Source organism: Electrophorus electricus, chromosome 2, assembly GCF_041902795.1.
Source record: "Electrophorus electricus isolate QZ-2024a chromosome 2, ASM4190279v1, whole genome shotgun sequence".
Taxonomy (NCBI): Eukaryota; Metazoa; Chordata; class Actinopteri; order Gymnotiformes; family Gymnotidae; genus Electrophorus; species Electrophorus electricus.
In genome coordinates this window covers 29,316,794-29,334,155 of record NC_137498.1, presented here as the reverse complement: position 1 = coordinate 29,334,155, position 17,362 = coordinate 29,316,794, and the positions used below count along the sequence as shown (strand labels likewise).

Here is a 17,362-nt window from a genome sequence, read left to right as displayed (position 1 = left end):
CGTATCATATTACTGTTGCGTCAGTATTGTCTGCAGTTGGCTACAAAATGCCAAACTCTTGCGTCATACCGCAATGTCGTTTTACATTATTTATTTAGTTTTAGGCGGCAATCACTCCGTTAGTGGTGAATTAATAAATTCTCTCCTTCCCGAGACTGTAGGTCGTTTCGTAGTGTAGGTTACGTGCACCGGAGATTTGCTCACAAGACGTTTTCTGTATAGTGCCACATTTGTTTGTTGTCCTCTGTAACGTGTCATTTTCTTACTCCAGTATTGGGCTACAGACCTGTTAACAAATCGCAATGGAATAAACAAAATCAACTCTTTACGGGACTGGAAATTACACGCTCGCGCACGTCCAATTCCATACAAAGTCTGAAGACTTGCAAACAAAAACAAACAAATGCGTAATTCGCTGATCGGGGCCGTCCCGCGCACACTTCCAGATAGTTGTTGGCGCAGCAATTCATTAGGACACGCCTCCTTTCCGCTTCGTCTCTCTGTGTGCCAATAACTGTACCCTGTGCTCGCGTCGGCCTCTCGATAGGCGGGCGCGTACGATCTGAAACCCCCACTTCTTATTAAAAAAAAAAGAACCGCAATGATTTAGAAGTTCAGGAATCCCACGTGACGTCACCGAGAGGTGATGTAATGCTTCTGTAAATAGGTCATATTGTAATAGCGTTTTAGTTCAGCGTGCTTCGTCCGTGCATGAGGAGCGTTGTTGGTGTTAGTCTGCGCGTGTTTAGGTAAGTTAGTGTTACTATATTACCATCTAGTCTCTAATTATGTCATTTATGAGATTCTTCCCAACACAAGCAGAATATATTCGTAATGTGAGTACTGCCTCTTAAAAACTGTCATTCGGAATGCCGGCTGATAAACAGTTTAGAGTTTCTATTTGAAGGGGTGTGACAACATTAAACAGACATAAAGTGAGGTCATGTGTTCAACCAACAAGCTGAATCTTTTGGACCCGAAGATGTGGTTGGGTGAATGTGTTACAAGCGCGTAATTTACTTACTGGACAGGTGGTCTGACAGGGAGTTTGACAGGTATCAAGAGCGCCTGTCCTGACAGGTGAACTTGCATTTTTTTTTTGTGTGTGTGTGTACGTGTGCGGGTTTTTTTAAATAAAAGAGAGCGTAATAATATATGGGAGGATCATTTTTCATGGGGCTGAATTAAATTGTTCCGTTCACCGGACTATAAAGCTAATACTATATCAGAAGAATCTGAATCGCAAGTGAATTAACGGATCATACAACATGCATTTAAGTTTCATAGAACTTAAAACCCCGTTTCTTGCGCTTTGGGCATTCGGTCTACCTAAAAGGTCAAATCTCAGATGCAGTTCTCGAATTAATTAAAGTTGAAATTAAAGTAGAATTAAGAATATCCGTCTGGATTTTTTAACATGTGACCATTACGTCATTTTGCGGGCCGGTTGGTTGGTATGATTTTGTCCCATAAGCTCTAATAACGGGTGCGTTAACGTTTGCTACACAAAATATCGGAAAATGAACTTTCCTTATTGATATACCACCTACACTGTTGACTTAACTAAAATAATAATATTTTCACAGTGTTTGCTTGTGTCCAGCTGAACCAACTGTTTGTTAGTGCTTGGCTTTTTATTGGGTGTTATAATGTATCTCTTTAGATCATGTTAATGATATCGTGATTGCGCGCGCGCGCGTGTGTGTGTGAGAGAGAGAGAGAGAGAGAGAGAGGGGGGGGGGGTCAGGAATCAGTCTGCATTATTCCTCTTGCTGCAGTAATGATTTCAACAAGTGAAACTTAAGCCAGAAATAGGCAACTGTCTGAAGAAAGAGAACGCTTTTTAATAATATACATAACAAACGCTTTCTAATAATATACATAACACAAGCTTTCTAATAATATACACTTTCTAATAATACTCACAAAACATGTTTACTAATAATAGACATAACAATATATGCTTCCTAATAATGTACATAACAGCATATCTAATAATAGATATTCAAGTTGTTCTTCAGTTGTCATTGTAACTTTGCATTGTAGCTATGGCTACATTCTTGTCCCAGTGGAGTCACCCACAGTCCAGTAAACCACAGTCCAGAGTGTTCTTGGTATAACACTTATAAGACTCACTACCCAGTTACTAAAAACACCTGCATAGAAACTCTAGGAAGAAGGGCTGTATCATCTAGCTGGGGGTAGAGGTTTCCTCTAAAAAACTGTATAATTATGATGGCTGTATAATTATGATGATAATTGGTAGAGCGTTGCCTACCTAAATGAAAGCAATGACTGTGTACTATGGGGTGTTCTGAGGCTTAGATTTCCTTTATTATTGATTTTTGTGCTCATTAGATCTCTGTTGTGCCCTAAAAGAAGTAAATGGCATTATACTCACCATTAGTATGCTGCACAAAAATCACAACCTACAGTAACACAGTAACATAGTACAGGAGGGCAAGCAAAAGTCTGCTCAGCTGATGTTTGTCTGTGTGTGTATGTGTGTGTGTGTGTGTGTGTGTGTGTGTGTGTGCGCGCGTGTGTGTGTGTGCGTGTGTGTGTATGTGTGTGCGCGTGTGTGTGTGCGCGTGTGTGTGTATGTGCGTGTGTGTGCGTGTGCGTGCGCACGCGCGTGTGTGTGTCTAAGGTTTTCAAGTCCCAGTGATGAACATAGACCAGAGTGGGCTGTATATGTGCACTGCTCCAGGGTGCACTCAGGTGAGTCAGACCTAGTTCCCTATGGTTACCGCTAGATACCGCTAGATATATCCACAGTTACTGTTGCCCTAGGTTAAAGCTGGATACATGGACACATTTGCAAATATTCTGCATCTGCATAAAGTTAACATTCTCTGACCCCAATACATAGGGAAGACTGTTAAAGTTCCTCACCTCAAACACCTTTGTGCCTGATTTCTGCAGCGTTTCCAAAGGGAAGATCACCTGGTCATTCACAGACACAAGCATGAGATGATCCTTAAGTTCCCTTCAATCAAGTGTGACAGCACGCTGTCAGGTACCACTATTAACATCTGAACAAGCAGACAGAGAAACATAAACCAAAGGATCATATAGGACTATTGTCCTTTCAAAGTTCTAATTCAAGCCATTTCATGCATGTAAGTTTGAGTGTGTGTATGTGTATGTATGGGTGTTTGAGTGTGTGCGTGTGTTTGTATGTGTGTGTATATATATGTGTGTGTATGTGTGGAGGGATGGTAATGATAGATCATGCTCCATATCTCCTTTAATTATGGACTCAGACAATGTCTGTTGCCCTGGAAGCTTCATGTTCTGAGATATGTAAACATCAACTTGACCTTTGGCCTCTGGGTCCTGTAAGCTGTCACCACAGCGACAGAACCATTTACATAAAAAACAAAAGGAAGGGTTCCCCTCTGACCTCTTGAACCCCTTGTCACTGATAGTCTACAGAAAGCAGTTCAGTTTAGTCTAGCCACAAATTAGCAAAACAACAAAGGTACAATCCAACTTATTTTCACAGCAGTGGAACACAGAGGGGTTAACTTTATATGATACGATTTTGTAGATTTTCTTTTTTTCAAATATTTAATTACATTTACAGGCATTGTATCCAACCATGCACATGCAACATAACATATATTAGTTTACATTAACCTTTAACTTATATTGCACTTTATTTTACTTTTGTGTCCTATTGCTGGCTCCTGAGCCGATGGTCACTGTGTCTGCTCTTATGTCTTTGCTGTGTGTTGGTGCTGTGTGCTAATGTGGAGATCAGACTCATACATGTTTGCTGGGCGTTGGTGATGTATGTTAATGTGTAGATCAGACTCCAACGCCAACACGCTTCCTACGGAACTGTGAAGAGGTGGGTCTCTTCAGTGACCTCGAACTTGACCAGACCACAGAGGAAGAGGAAGACACCAAGCAGGTGAGGAAAATGCCAGAACTTCAAAAAACGATGAAAGAGAAATTGCCTGTGTTCATAAGGGTGCAGAAGTGAGAGTCAGCACATCCTTGAGAGGATGCTTAAAATGACGGTTTGTCATGTGGGAGGCACAGTGCTCACAGGGGGAGAAACTCCATACACTTTACACTTTACAAGGGAAGAAATTAATTGTTACCTGATAACATATGTTTTATTATTATGATATTCTGATCCTGATGACACACACACACACACACACACACACACACACACACACACACACACACACACACACACACGCACACATTTCAGGGAAACCCCGTTTTCTTCCAGTTAAAGATACTTCTAAAATGAATTTTCACTTCTGTAATCATGCATAAGCCCAGATGGGCCTTACTCCGCTGAGGACTCTCTCCCAGGCACTATGCTGATTGACAGTTGATGAGAATTCCGAAAACGGTGAAGTGAGGTTCTCAAATTTAAGTGACTCAAAGTGTGCATTTTGAACTATGCAGCTCAATCTACATAATTGTTTAATAAAATTAAAGCTAATGAAATAAAATATTTCAAAGATATCAATATATACATTTTTAATTTCCCACAACAAGACTGACTGTTCTGCTAGGGTGCAGGGAACCAATAATATTTAGCTGTAGTACGACGGCCCGAGTGCCAAAGGGTGAGTGGCAGACTTCTTTTGTTGTGGACAGACTTTTATTAACATGAAACGAAGACAACGTTGGCACTCACACATGACATTAACGGTGAACATTTATGAACATATAACAAAGACAAACAGGCACAAAGGCAAACATATCAAAGACCAATAGCATTGCACTCCACGACACGGGTTTATATACACACAAAACACTAACCCGGTGCAGGTGTACAGGCATGGTCACAAACAAACAGAGATCCTCCCATTGCATGTGGCGGGCCAACCATGTGACTCGTGAGAGGCGAGCATTCCGTGACATTCCGTAGACTTTAGCAAGAAATTCACTTCACCTGCAAGCTTGCTGTCCAAGTATTCTAACCAATCACAAATCTCTGCTCTGCTGACCAATCACAAACAACTGCACCTTTTTAGGGCATCAGCGAATGACTAAGGGTTTTGTTTTCAATATTTCTAGTATTTTGCAGTTATGAAAGTTGAGTTTTCAACAGCCAAATGGTTAAAAAGCTGAAACATGTGTAATGTCTGATGAGCTTGTTAAACATTTTGAAATATTTTTTTTTTACCAAGAAACAGTCTAGAAGCAAACAAGATAGTAAAGCATTGTTTGAGACTTTGTAATGCATATAAAACAACATTTTCCAGTGTTGATGTTTCTGGTAGTAATTAGAAATGCTACAACCAGAGATTTGTGAAGTATTCATGAAATAATACTAAAACTACTACTAATATTAATTCAATTGCAGCAGATGTTACTGGCAGGCCTAGTATGGACTGTTATCATGTTAGAAAGTTTCATAGCCCAGCCAAACGCACTAGTGATCCATCCTGCATGGTTCATGTACTAGGGGCTATTGCACTAAAATAACTGTGTGGCCTGCAGTGGGACTATCAAGCCACATACAGACGAAAAGACCTGAGAGTTGTAAATTCTTAACTGTGGCAAAGATACAGTGCAGACTGATGATGGAGCAAGGTGAAAGAAGACTTTAGAAACACTTAAGAAGAGCTTTTAAAGAGAAACAGGGGAGCTTAATGAAAGTGGTGTTTTTATCTTTTATCTTCATAGAACTTTGCACTGCAGGGGTCGTTGGCACCAAGCCAGCCCCATACTGGGAAACAGAGTCAGTGCCAGCCTCTTCCACACCCACCCCTTCCCCAACAGGCCCCTCCCCCTCCCCAACAGACCCGTCCTCTTTCACATCAGGCCCCTCCTCTTCCCCAACAGCCCTCTCAACCCCAACCACCCCCCCATCCACCCCAACAGCGCCCAGGCCCCACCCAGCTGTCCCACTCCCTGGCACAGTTCCATGGGTGCGCCCTTCACATGCACACCTCTCAGTCTCCACCGCATTGCTTGATGGACCTGCACACCTCCAATACTGCCACCACGAGGTAAGTGGAAGCCTCGGAGCACAAATGAACATGTTTCTTGTGTTTCTGTTTTCTTAACATCTTTCGTGCCTCTCTTACTGACCCCAGGTCAGCACCCAGCTGCCTACATAGGCAGCATAGCTTTGCAGAAGCCTGTGCAGTACAGGGGACATCCGCCATACATGTGAGCGTGATCAGAGATGCACACTGACAAACTGAAACTTAACACACTATACATAAGCTGCTCCTGCATGTGCTAGATAATTTTGATATGTTAATATAGCTTTGTTTTTAGAGTAATATTTTAAAATATAAATTTTTGTAAAACAGTTAACTATGGACCCAGGCATCAGTGGGATAGCAGGCCCCACCCCCTCTGGATCAGAGCCCACCCCCTCTGGATCGGGCCCCACCCACCAGGTACAGCCTGTACAGATTTACTTCTATATTAATATCATACACCCACAGAGAACGACTGTGTTGTCTGAGTTATCATCTGCTGACCTTGTAAAAGATGTCTTTGTGTTTGTGTGTATGTGTGCTGTGAATCTGCTTACGTGTGTGTGTGTGTGTGTGTGTGTGTGTGTGTGTATGATATATATAAAAACATATTTATCATTTTCTTTGTTTAGCTATGAATATTTTACACACCTTTCAGTAAGGATTTAAAGTAGTGTATATTATTAACTGGTAAAGGTTAGTATTTCATACTCAAATAATATTGATATTATTTGATACAATAGGTCTTGTTGGTTTTGAAATGGTTTTCCAAGTTACAACTTTGTAAATATGTTTTCACACAGTAATTAGCAGTCATGATTGGGGTTTGGTTGTGGTTGGCTTTAACGTAGTAGTTAGAAGTTGTCATTGGCGTTATGGCTGTGGTTGGCTTTAACGTAGTAGTTAGAAGTTGTCATTGGGGTTATGGCTGTGGTTGGCTTTAACGTAGTAGTTAGAAGTTGTCATTGGGGTTATGGCTGTGGTTGGCTTTAATGTAGTAGTTAGAAGTTGTCATTGGGGTTATGGCTGTGGTTGGCTTTAACGTAGTAGTTAGAAGTTGTCATTAGGGTTATGGCTGTGGTTGGCTTTAACGTAGTAGTTAGAAGTTGTCATTGGGGTTATGGCTGTGGTTGGCTTTAACATAGTAGTTAGAAGTTGTTATTGGGATTATTGCTGTGGTTAGCTTTAATGCAGTAGTCAGCACCTGTGAGTGAGCACATGGTTGTGGCTGGCTTTTGAATTTGATGATGCGGTTTGCTCTGCAACATTGTATTGCCTTTTTATCAATTAGAGTTAATTAGATATCAATTAAACGAATTTATTTAGTATCTATGCATAGTTCTCATTGACTAGTTATAAACCAATTACTTCTAAAAGTATCTAACATTATATTTAGGGTCAAATCCTTTATAGTGCTATAACGTGAAGCAGATATTTTCAGTAATTCAGTACTTCAGATCAGAAATAAAATCCCCCAGGGCTCAATCCCGTTGTATTCACTATTTAGAACAAACAGCTTTTGATGTCAAGAATTTTTTAATGTTTGCATTAAATCTGTTCACAACAAATCTAAACCTGTTGAACTTTCTTGAAATATTATACAGGCTGCTGCTAGAAATTATTAAAAATGTATGGAAGAATATTCAAAGGTTAACTAAAGATGCTGTGAATATAACAGCAGCCCACTCCTTATTACATTGTAAACATAAGGTATATGATTAATATCAAAGCACTGCAGTATTCATTGTCAGTGCTTCTATGTGGTAAGTGATGAAGCCTTCATTAGTGATGATGGATAACAGTCTGTTCATAATCCAACAGTCTGTTCCCAACCCAATCCCTTAGACATCAAAGGTCATGCCAGTCCAGACACACCCTGTGGTTTCCTCTGGCAACCAGAACTCCATGGGTCACATGATCATGGGTCAGATGATGTCATCACAGCAGCACAGGAGGGCGGGGCTACCACTGACACATCTGCCAGCACTGTCTCTTCATTCGTACCAGCAGCACTGCCATGGCCAATCACAGCTAAGACACAGTCTTCATCATCAAAGCCAAGACCTGTCACCGCACAGCTGTGCCCACCATTCTCCCCATGCACTCCTGCACCAAGGCCCCGCCCCTCCAACTGTCACTCACCTGACACATCAACCAGTACCTGCACAGGTAGCAGTTCCTATAGAAGCATGACTGTATGTTGACTACCCATTCATAGGTTTGTTAGTTTTTTTGCAAAAACAGTACCTTGATGGTCAGTTTTATGAATGCATGCCCTTATTTGTTTCCCAGATATCTCCAGTTCCCAAAAGCCCGCCCTGCACACATATGCCCCCACAGACAAGTGCAGGGAAACGGAGGCATGCAGCAGATGAGGATCCGGATGAGCGGAGGCGGAAGTTTCTGGAAAGGAACCGGGCAGCAGCCTCACGCTGTAGACAGAAACGGAAAATCTGGGTCTTGTCACTGGAGAAGAAGGCTGAGGAGCTCACACACACAAACCTGCAGTTGCAGGTAGAGAAATTCATACACTCACACAAACATACACACACACACATATTTACACACATACCCAAACACACACATATTGTATCCACACACGTCATACACACAAACTCGTACACATACACACAACTCCAACTACAATGCAAAAATCCGCACATCGTAGACACACACACACACATATATGCAGTTGCAGGTACAGAAACACACATTGTACACATACACACGTCATACACAGCGTTCACACTGATGTGAACTTACACTTCTAATTCTGCTGCCTTCGGATTTTTGTTGTTGTTATTAAATTATATAAAGTTTATACTGTATATTCCTAAAGTTATATTGTGTTATTTATTTATTTATTTATTGTATATTATGGTTAGTATATTTATGTATATACAGTATACATATATAAATATAGTGCTATATTTTCAGTGGTAAATGCTAGAGCATTACAGCACTCTTTTAAAATCATCAGTAAGGTGTTAAAATACATGTTAAGGCTTGCAGTGCTGTGTTTATGTTTAGTCATTTATAATTGTTTGTTTATTTGTTTTCAGAATGAAGTGACTTTGCTGAGGTCAGAAGTAACTCAACTGAAGCAGATTCTGCTGGCACATAAAGAATGTCCTGTGACCACGAGACAGAGAGTGTCACAGGGTGTGTAACACGCACACACACACACACACACACACACACACACACACACACACACACACACACACACACACACACCCAAGAGTTTGAGCCAAATATGAATATGGAATTCAGAAAAGCACAAATAGTTGTTTTAATGAATATTTATTTCAAACAAATGTTCTAAAAATGATTTGTTTTGTTGTGCTCACTGCTCAGTCAGCCTGTGTGTAACATGGTTGCAGATATCATACTGGAGCAATTGAGAGCTATTTGTGGCTATTCTAGCAAAGGTTCTGTGCCACTTTTTTAAGTTAAAAGAACGAGAACACAGTGATGCTTGTTTGACTTAGATTAGGCTAGTGTTTGTCTGTTAGCCCGGTAACAGCCTGTATCATTGGCAGTGCAGAAATATGTCTGTCATCTTTTCGGTGATTTGAATTGCATCTCCTCTTGACAAGGACTGAGATATAAGCATAGCTTGTTAGACTCCTGTCCTTTTTGTACAGTTAGAGCTAACTTATAGCTAGTTAGCTGTTAGCTCTGTTGACTACTAGTTAAGTAACCTCCATAGTTAGCATTTGGTAACAATTCATAATACAGCCTGCATTTTAGAATCTAACAGCATTTTAGAGTCTAATTTTCTATCATTTACCATGTATTTTTCCATTATCTATTAATCTGTACATATAAAATACTTACTAAACAAAAAGGAAAAAGAGAGTGGGAATTTAAACTGTCTTTCTGACATTTATAAATGTATATATATTTGAGGAAGATTTTAGGTGAATAAATGCAGTGTACTAAAGTGAAAAATGTAGAGATCGAAGATATATGTCAAAATTACAGTGTAAAACACAAGATTTTCTTCATCAGCTGGGCAAGCAATGTCTGAAACATTCTGTTTTTCTTGAAATCTACACACAGAGAGAGAGGGGGGTGAAATACAATGCCGATGGCAGTTGTGACAATCACTATTTATGATGTGAGTTCGACAGGCAAACTTGTAAACTTCACCCAGATTACAGGAATTTCTTATGTCTTCTACTGCACCATATGATTTTGAATAAGAACGGCTTGAGAAAAGGAGTGTCTAATGTCTAGTGCTGCAATACCTTTGACGGGCAGGCTAGAGGAGAAAGAAACATCAGGGAGCAAACTGGATTATAACATTTCCACTGTTCTTTTGTTCTTATTCTGTACATGCACAGAACAAATAAACATAAACATTACAGGACCTATTCCCAGCTGAGGCTACAATAAGGGACCCAAGAATAGCTGTTTGTTACCTTTCATGTCATAGACGCCATGCAACGTGAACTTTTAAATAGACAGTAAGAAAACTTAATACAACAGGATTAAATAGAATACTAAAATAATGAAATTTGATTTGTTGTTTTTATTCCTACCAAAACAAAACAATTACCACAACATATTGTTAAACATTTAGGTAAAACTTTACTGAAGAGCACTGTTTAGAAGGCCAGAACACCCTTCAGAAGCCCTTCATGACAACTGATCTAAATATACATAAACGTTTATGTATGCTCATTCCTTCAAACATAAGCTGTCATAAAAGCTACTTTTGTAATGTTTGATGTCAAGTTGACATAATAACTATGTCACATTTTTGGTGACATTAGGATGTATAGTGACACTTTGTGGGTTGAAATGGTAGCACGTTATGACAACTGACTTTTTGCAGCTCATTGTTTTTTGGTATGTCAGGGTATGACAGACATGATGCTGATGATCATTTGTTAGCTAATTTATTTGACAGATATAACAGTTTATTTCACATTGCTTAGGTGTCCTTATCAAGTTTTTCTTTCATTATTTCTTCATAGATTTTTTTTTCATTATTCGTCACTACTGAGTCACTCATAAAATGCTGATTATTATTGAACTTAATGAACTTGGTAAAATCAGAGAGTGATTAGTGTTTGACAAAACGCATTTATCTGTTTGGGGTTGATTATTTCCACAATTTATATTGCACTTCAGGTGTGCAAGGAATTTTCACCAAATGGTACAGAAAATTACAGGAAAAGACAAGAAATTGCAAGCTAAAATGCAGGCTGTATTATGAAGTGTTGCCAATACAAATATTTTTTCTGCCTCAACAAATTCAGATACAAATACAAATTCTAGGCTCTCTGCTCACCCCTAACACTCACACACACAGGATATGTATCACACACACACACAGGGTGTATAATGCACACAGACACAGATGTACTGCCTGGACTCATAGCCATTCTGACTGATTTTGCTTTCTCTGCTTTAATCTGCAGTGGGCAGTCCGACAGGAAGTCCCACTCCAACACGCACCATCCAACACAACAGCCTCTCAGCATCCAGCACTACAGCAAACACACGCCTGACTATGTCCTCACACTGTGCCAGCTAAATGTGGTCCCAGTGTACCCCCACAAACATACACATCCTTTACTCTCCTTCCTTCATGCCACTGTTAACTTCCTTCAGAAGACTTGGCGAAGAAATTAAAACATTGAAATAGAAACAGTAAACAACAATGACTGAACATCTTGTGTGAAGCACACTTCGTCCATAAAGTCTTGGTCCAGTGCAAATGTTATACGCCATATAAAGCTGACCCAATCCTAAACATACCATTCATAGCAGGTGAATCTATAGGAAAGTTTTCAAGTAGCTTATCTGAGGCAGCACTTCTCAAATGTTTCAATGAGAGACATGAAGTTTAAGATAGTGGATCCTGTCAGACTGTGGCAGCCTGGGTCAGACCTTCTGGATATGCCTCCACTCACTTTTCCTTCTGCATTACTGCTTCCAGGGACATTTACTCCTATGGATAATGGATGCGTGTGTTTACTGGCAGATTCCTTATCCCTCCACTTTAGCTTTATCCACATTGGCCACGTAGCTCAGCATGAACAGCTGGGTTGCCAGACGAGTGCATGACTAGAAGGAAATCCTGCATGTACCTGACAGGGGGGACAGAATGATGTATGTGTGAATGATGTATATGTGAATTATGTATATGTGAATGATGTATGTGTGAATGATGCTGTATGTGTGAATGATGTATATGTGAATGATGTATGTGTGAATGATGTATATGTGAATGATGTATGTGTGAATGATGTATGTGTGAATGATGTATGTGTGAATGATGTATATGTGAATGATGTATATGTGAATGATGTATGTGTGAATGATGTATATGTGAATGATGTATGTGTGAATGATGTATATGTGAATGATGTATGTGTGAATGATGCTGTATGTGTGAATGATGTGTGTGAATTATGTTGTATGTGTGAATGATGTATATATGATGTATCTGTTAATGATGTTGTATGTATGATGTTGTATGTATGATGTTGTATGTGCAAATGATGTATGTGTGATTGATGCTGTAAGTATGAATGTATAATTTTGTGCTACTGCGGCTCATGCATCTGTGTACTGACTGGAAATTATATCAAAATTCCTTTACATAAATCAAGTATCACACACACATACACACACACTCAAATGCTCAAATGCACACACAAGTGGTAAAATTCTGCTGCAGCCTGTTTCATCTGAACAGTATGTATGATCCATTTTATATGAACTTATTCACACAACACATAAAATATCATCTACAACTAGACATTTATTATCTTCAGTATTTTTCCATATGAACACAGCACAGTACCAGTATAAGAAATACATGTTGAACAGCATATAAAAAATAACTTATTACTCACTGACAGTGCACATATCAGCTGTGATAAAATGTTGGTGAATAGTCCCCTTCATGCAATTCATAACAGCATATTTAATGTTAGACCATTTTACACTGCATCATATAATGTGAGAGGTTATAAATTTGCCTACAAGTAGTGGGTTAAGATGTTTTCCATGTACAGTTTTTGAAAATAAAATCCATATTTCTTTATTTTTATACCAATTAATAGACTTTATTGCAATTTCTAATTAAAAGAATTTGGTCTACATCCATTTTGTTACTGTATTTGCGTTTGGAAAATGTTGAAAGCAGCAGACAACACAGTCTTTTCACTGCATCATTATTGTATTATTAAGCTGTATTTATGATGTAATTTATATAAATATATTTTAACAATATAGTTTAGTAGAATGCATTATATAATTTGCTTTGTTTTGTCTTCACAGACTTCAACATTTTTGAATAAAGTTAAGTAGGGGAAAGGGAGTTGTTCATACAGGGAAAATCTTGCATCTTCTGCCCCCTAATGGACATAATTCAAATTACAGCTCAGTGAACTACCTGTGTGATTAGTACTGTAGGAGCAATCCTTACATAACAGACGTTAGAGAATAGGTATTGAATAAATGAATGCAGAAACTAGTTTCTGAATGTGTTAGGTCTAGTTAGATTGTCTTAATGGAAATAATTTCCCCTAACACACACATACACAGCACTGATAATTATTTCCTCCCATTTATTTTAAGACTTGAGTATATGATAAATGGAAGACAGTATTCAGGTATTCAGTGAATAAGCAATATCGGTTTTCCTGAAATAAACTTACAGTAACTGTAACTCAATAAGAGTACAAATTAGGCAATTTCTATCTCCAAATTAAAACAATAACACATTTTATATCAAGAATATTATAATATGAAACAACCATCAGAAGAAGAAAAAAAAAAAGTAAAACAATTCTGCCAACCAGCAGCGGATACTGTCAGGAAAATTTAAATGTACACATCTGCATAGATGTACTTATCTGCATAAATGTAATCCTCTGCATAGACATAAAAAAGTATATGTACACATCTACATAAACATACAGATGTGTTTCTACGATGAAGAGTACCACTGGAGAATTCACAAAGGCAAGCACAGAAGCACACACACACACACACACGCACACACACACACTCAGAAACACACACATACACACATATTCATGCATATTCACATACACATATATATTCAAATATATTCACATATGTATACACACACACGCACACATATATATTCAAACATATTCACACACACATATATAGTACCCACACATATAGGTTACCCACTATAGTATGGAGCTTCCTTCAGTGGTCTGACCTCTGAGACTTATTTATTATTATTATTATTATTATTATTATTATTATTATTATTATTATTATTGTTATTTGCATTTATATAGTGCCCATCTCAGACTCAAGGATGCTTTACAGACAGATTTTATTGGTTACTGTGAAGGGTCTCTTGTGTGGCTCAAAATTGTAGAGTTGCACAGACACACATACACACACACACACACATACTCTGTGCTGCCTTTTTACTAGGCATGTAGGCAAAACACTTGGATTTAGTCTGAGAACTGTGGTGTTATTACATCATTATCTCTGCGGGTCAGACAGCCTTCAAAAAAACGGTCTCCAGGAAACTGGATGAGATCACCCTCCTCAGCCAATGGCCGGCCACTCTGGTATCCACTAAACTCTGAGGAGACGCAGGTCGTTGCCATGGTGGAGCGGAAAGGCCTTCGGGTGGAGTACATGTGACGAACATGAACGTGGCCAGCGGATTTCCTGCTCTGAAGCCTCTTTCTTAGCAGTCGGCCCAGCCAGACTCCACCCACCAGCAGGAGGAGCACTGCATTGGCTACCAAGGCCACCACAGTGACATGCTGCAGTTTAACCCCACCCACCGGTGACGGCACTGTTGTAACAAACCCTGCACAGTGATCACGCGGCGCTACCTGGCACAAAACTCCACCCACCACACTCTCGACACAGGCGATGTAGGTGGAGTCAGGGTGGAGCTCCTGCAGAGTTACCGCCCTGGTCTCGCCGTCCGTGTAGACGTAGCGTGGGAAGCGGACGGGACGACCGAAGCGATCGAACAGTACACGGAACAGCAGTGTTCTGCCTGCAGCTGCCTTGGTGTCGGAGACGATGCTCCAACGGACCCTGGCCTCACCGTGGGTGATGCTGTCCACACTTACATTCATGATATGATTCCGGTTGAACTGACAGGAATCCAACTCTGACCTCACTTCCTGATGCTCCACCTGCCCAGAAGATTCTATGCGTCCCAGAGTGCCGGTGCGCGGTGATGCCACACTATCCCCTACGCCTTTCTCTCTTAGCGTGGGTGGAGCCTTAGTTGTCAGAGCTCCTACTAAGTCCAATAAGGGGCTTGTTTTCCCAGAGTGTCCAGAATTGCTGGGTGGCGCATGAAGTCTTGGCCTGGACCACTTCCTCCTCCTCTGTAGGGGAGGTTTGTCCTCAGCATCTACAACCGTCACAGCTTTGTGATCCTCTCCTGTCCGTGGCTTCTCCTCCTTTGTGACTAGGGTCTCCAGCAGACCTGCTCCTCGACTCTCCAGTGGTTCTGTCTGGTAATCTGCTCCACAGAAACCACTATGGTTCCCTCCAGGTAGCAGCTGAGTGTAGTTAACATAATCTAAGTATTTTCCCTCTAACGCTGGGGGCTGATGACATCGCACAAATACACCCAAAAGCTTTCCCTGAGAATGCACCGCTGTCATCCAACTCTTTAATTTGCCCATCCGACAATCACAAGTCCAGTTATTGCCGTTTAGGTCCAAACTGAAAAGCACCCCATTCGAAGCGAAGATCTCACCGGACAAGATCGTGAGTCGATTGTTTTTCAGCTTTAAGACTTTTAGATACATGAGGTGACCAAACGCTGCAGCGTCAACACGCGAGATCTGGTTGTCACTGAGGTCGAGGTGTTCAATGCGCTCGAGCGGGTCCAGTAAACCGGCAGGGATCTCCATTAGCTCGTTACTGTCAATCATAAGCTCTTTCAGGCGCGACAGCCCTTTAAACGCACCACCGTCAACCCGGTAGATTTTGTTATTACTCAGCGACAGTTTTGTGAGCTTTTTCAAGTTCTGAAACATGTGATTTCCAACATGTCTTATCTGGTTCCCTGAGAGTAGTAAAGTTACTAAAGACTTAAGTTGGGAAAAAGTGAAAATATCGCGCAGTTCTGTTTGCTTGTTATCTGAGAGGTTTAAAAACTGTAATTTTGTAAGACTTGAAAAAGCACTTCGATGAATATGCCGAAGCTGGTTGGATTCCATATGTAGAAACACCAGATTGGTCAAGTGTTTAAAAACGGACTCCTGCAATAATTTAATAGCATTGTTGTCAAGTCTTAGTTTGACGACGCTCCCCAGATTACCAAACGACTCGGGTGTTAATTCTTTAATGTCGTTGTTGTTGCCGTATAGGATTTGGAGCTTTTTTAACGGCTGTAAAGTCCCAGGCTGCATTGTTGAGATTAAGTTGTTGCCCAGATACAGTTCCTCGAGCTTGTATAGTTTTTCAAATGCTTTTGGATGTATGCTCCGTATTCTGTTAAACTGAAGATTGAGTCTCATGAGGCTGTTATAACGCACGAAGTCCAACGCACTGACGTTGCGGATGAAGTTTCCCGCAAGGCCCAGAACCCGCACGTCCGTTGCGCTATCAGCCGGTGTTTGTGGCACGGCGCGCAGCCCGCGGTTTGCACAGAGGATATGCTGCGCAAGTTGGCAGTCGCATCGCTCGGGACAATTTGGTCGCACAGGGTGAAAGGACAGGAATATAAGCGCTCCAGCGCAACACAACATACATTTAAATGACATACTTTTCGCCATTCCCACGAAGAAATTACAACACGCATCAACACTTTAGACATTACTTTGTCCCAATCCAGTCTCTTCGGGGTTCATTTCAGATGATAAATGTTAACAATTGGAATAAATCCATTGTGCAGTTTTACAGAAACTCCGTCTTCAACAACTTTGCAGCCAGTCCTACTTCATGGCGAAGTAAGACAAAGAAAGACCAACCTACGCACAGGCTTTGTGCGCTAAAGCGTCTTCGAGCGGGAAACCGTTCGCCTCGTTCAGGATCTCTGATTCCACAAGTGGTCATCTGGTGCAGATTACACACACACACACACACACACACACACACACACTGATGCTCTGAGTTCAGGCATGGATCACTCCGCCCCTTTCTCCCCGCGTCGGCCAGATGTGGACAGCAGTCCACTAACGACACCCCCCCCCCCCCTCCACACACACACACACACACACACACACACACACACACACACAAAAGCATCTTTGGACTATGACAAAAGCAGATTCTACCTTCCCACGAGGGTCTCTCGAGGACTCAGTTCTGGAATCAGAATGCTTGTTTTAAAAAGAGCAATTGAATGGAGGGGAAACACCAGAAGGGGAAGAGAGAAGTGAAGAAAGGAGTTTCCCAGAGGA

At 40.7% G+C, this 17,362-nt stretch overlaps 2 protein-coding genes across 5 annotated transcripts; one reads left to right on the top strand and one right to left on the bottom strand.

Moving 5' to 3' along the window:
- Positions 1–576: 576 nt before the first annotated feature.
- On the top strand, positions 577–13,032 carry creb5a (cAMP responsive element binding protein 5a). 4 transcript variants are annotated; one of them, XM_027014916.3, is made up of 11 exons: positions 577–749; positions 2,651–2,721; positions 2,926–3,019; positions 3,813–3,919; positions 5,662–5,987; positions 6,075–6,150; positions 6,297–6,386; positions 7,812–8,135; positions 8,259–8,480; positions 9,029–9,128; positions 11,399–13,032. In XM_027014916.3, the coding sequence occupies exons 2-11, from the start codon at positions 2,668–2,670 to the stop codon at positions 11,512–11,514; spliced, it is 1,509 nt and encodes a 502-aa protein (XP_026870717.2). In that variant the 5' UTR covers positions 577–749; positions 2,651–2,667; the 3' UTR covers positions 11,515–13,032. The 4 variants fall into 4 exon arrangements, with proteins under 4 accessions (XP_026870717.2, XP_081554134.1, XP_026870718.2 ...); XM_081698008.1 differs by lacking the exon at positions 577–749 and adding an exon at positions 801–836; XM_027014917.3 differs by lacking the exon at positions 577–749 and adding an exon at positions 843–1,080.
- tril (TLR4 interactor with leucine-rich repeats) lies at positions 13,011–17,097 on the bottom strand. The gene has a single exon (XM_027014956.3). It carries the CDS (start codon positions 16,733–16,735, stop codon positions 14,432–14,434), a length of 2,304 nt encoding a protein of 767 aa, XP_026870757.3. The 5' UTR covers positions 16,736–17,097; the 3' UTR covers positions 13,011–14,431.
- Positions 17,098–17,362: the final 265 nt, after the last annotated feature.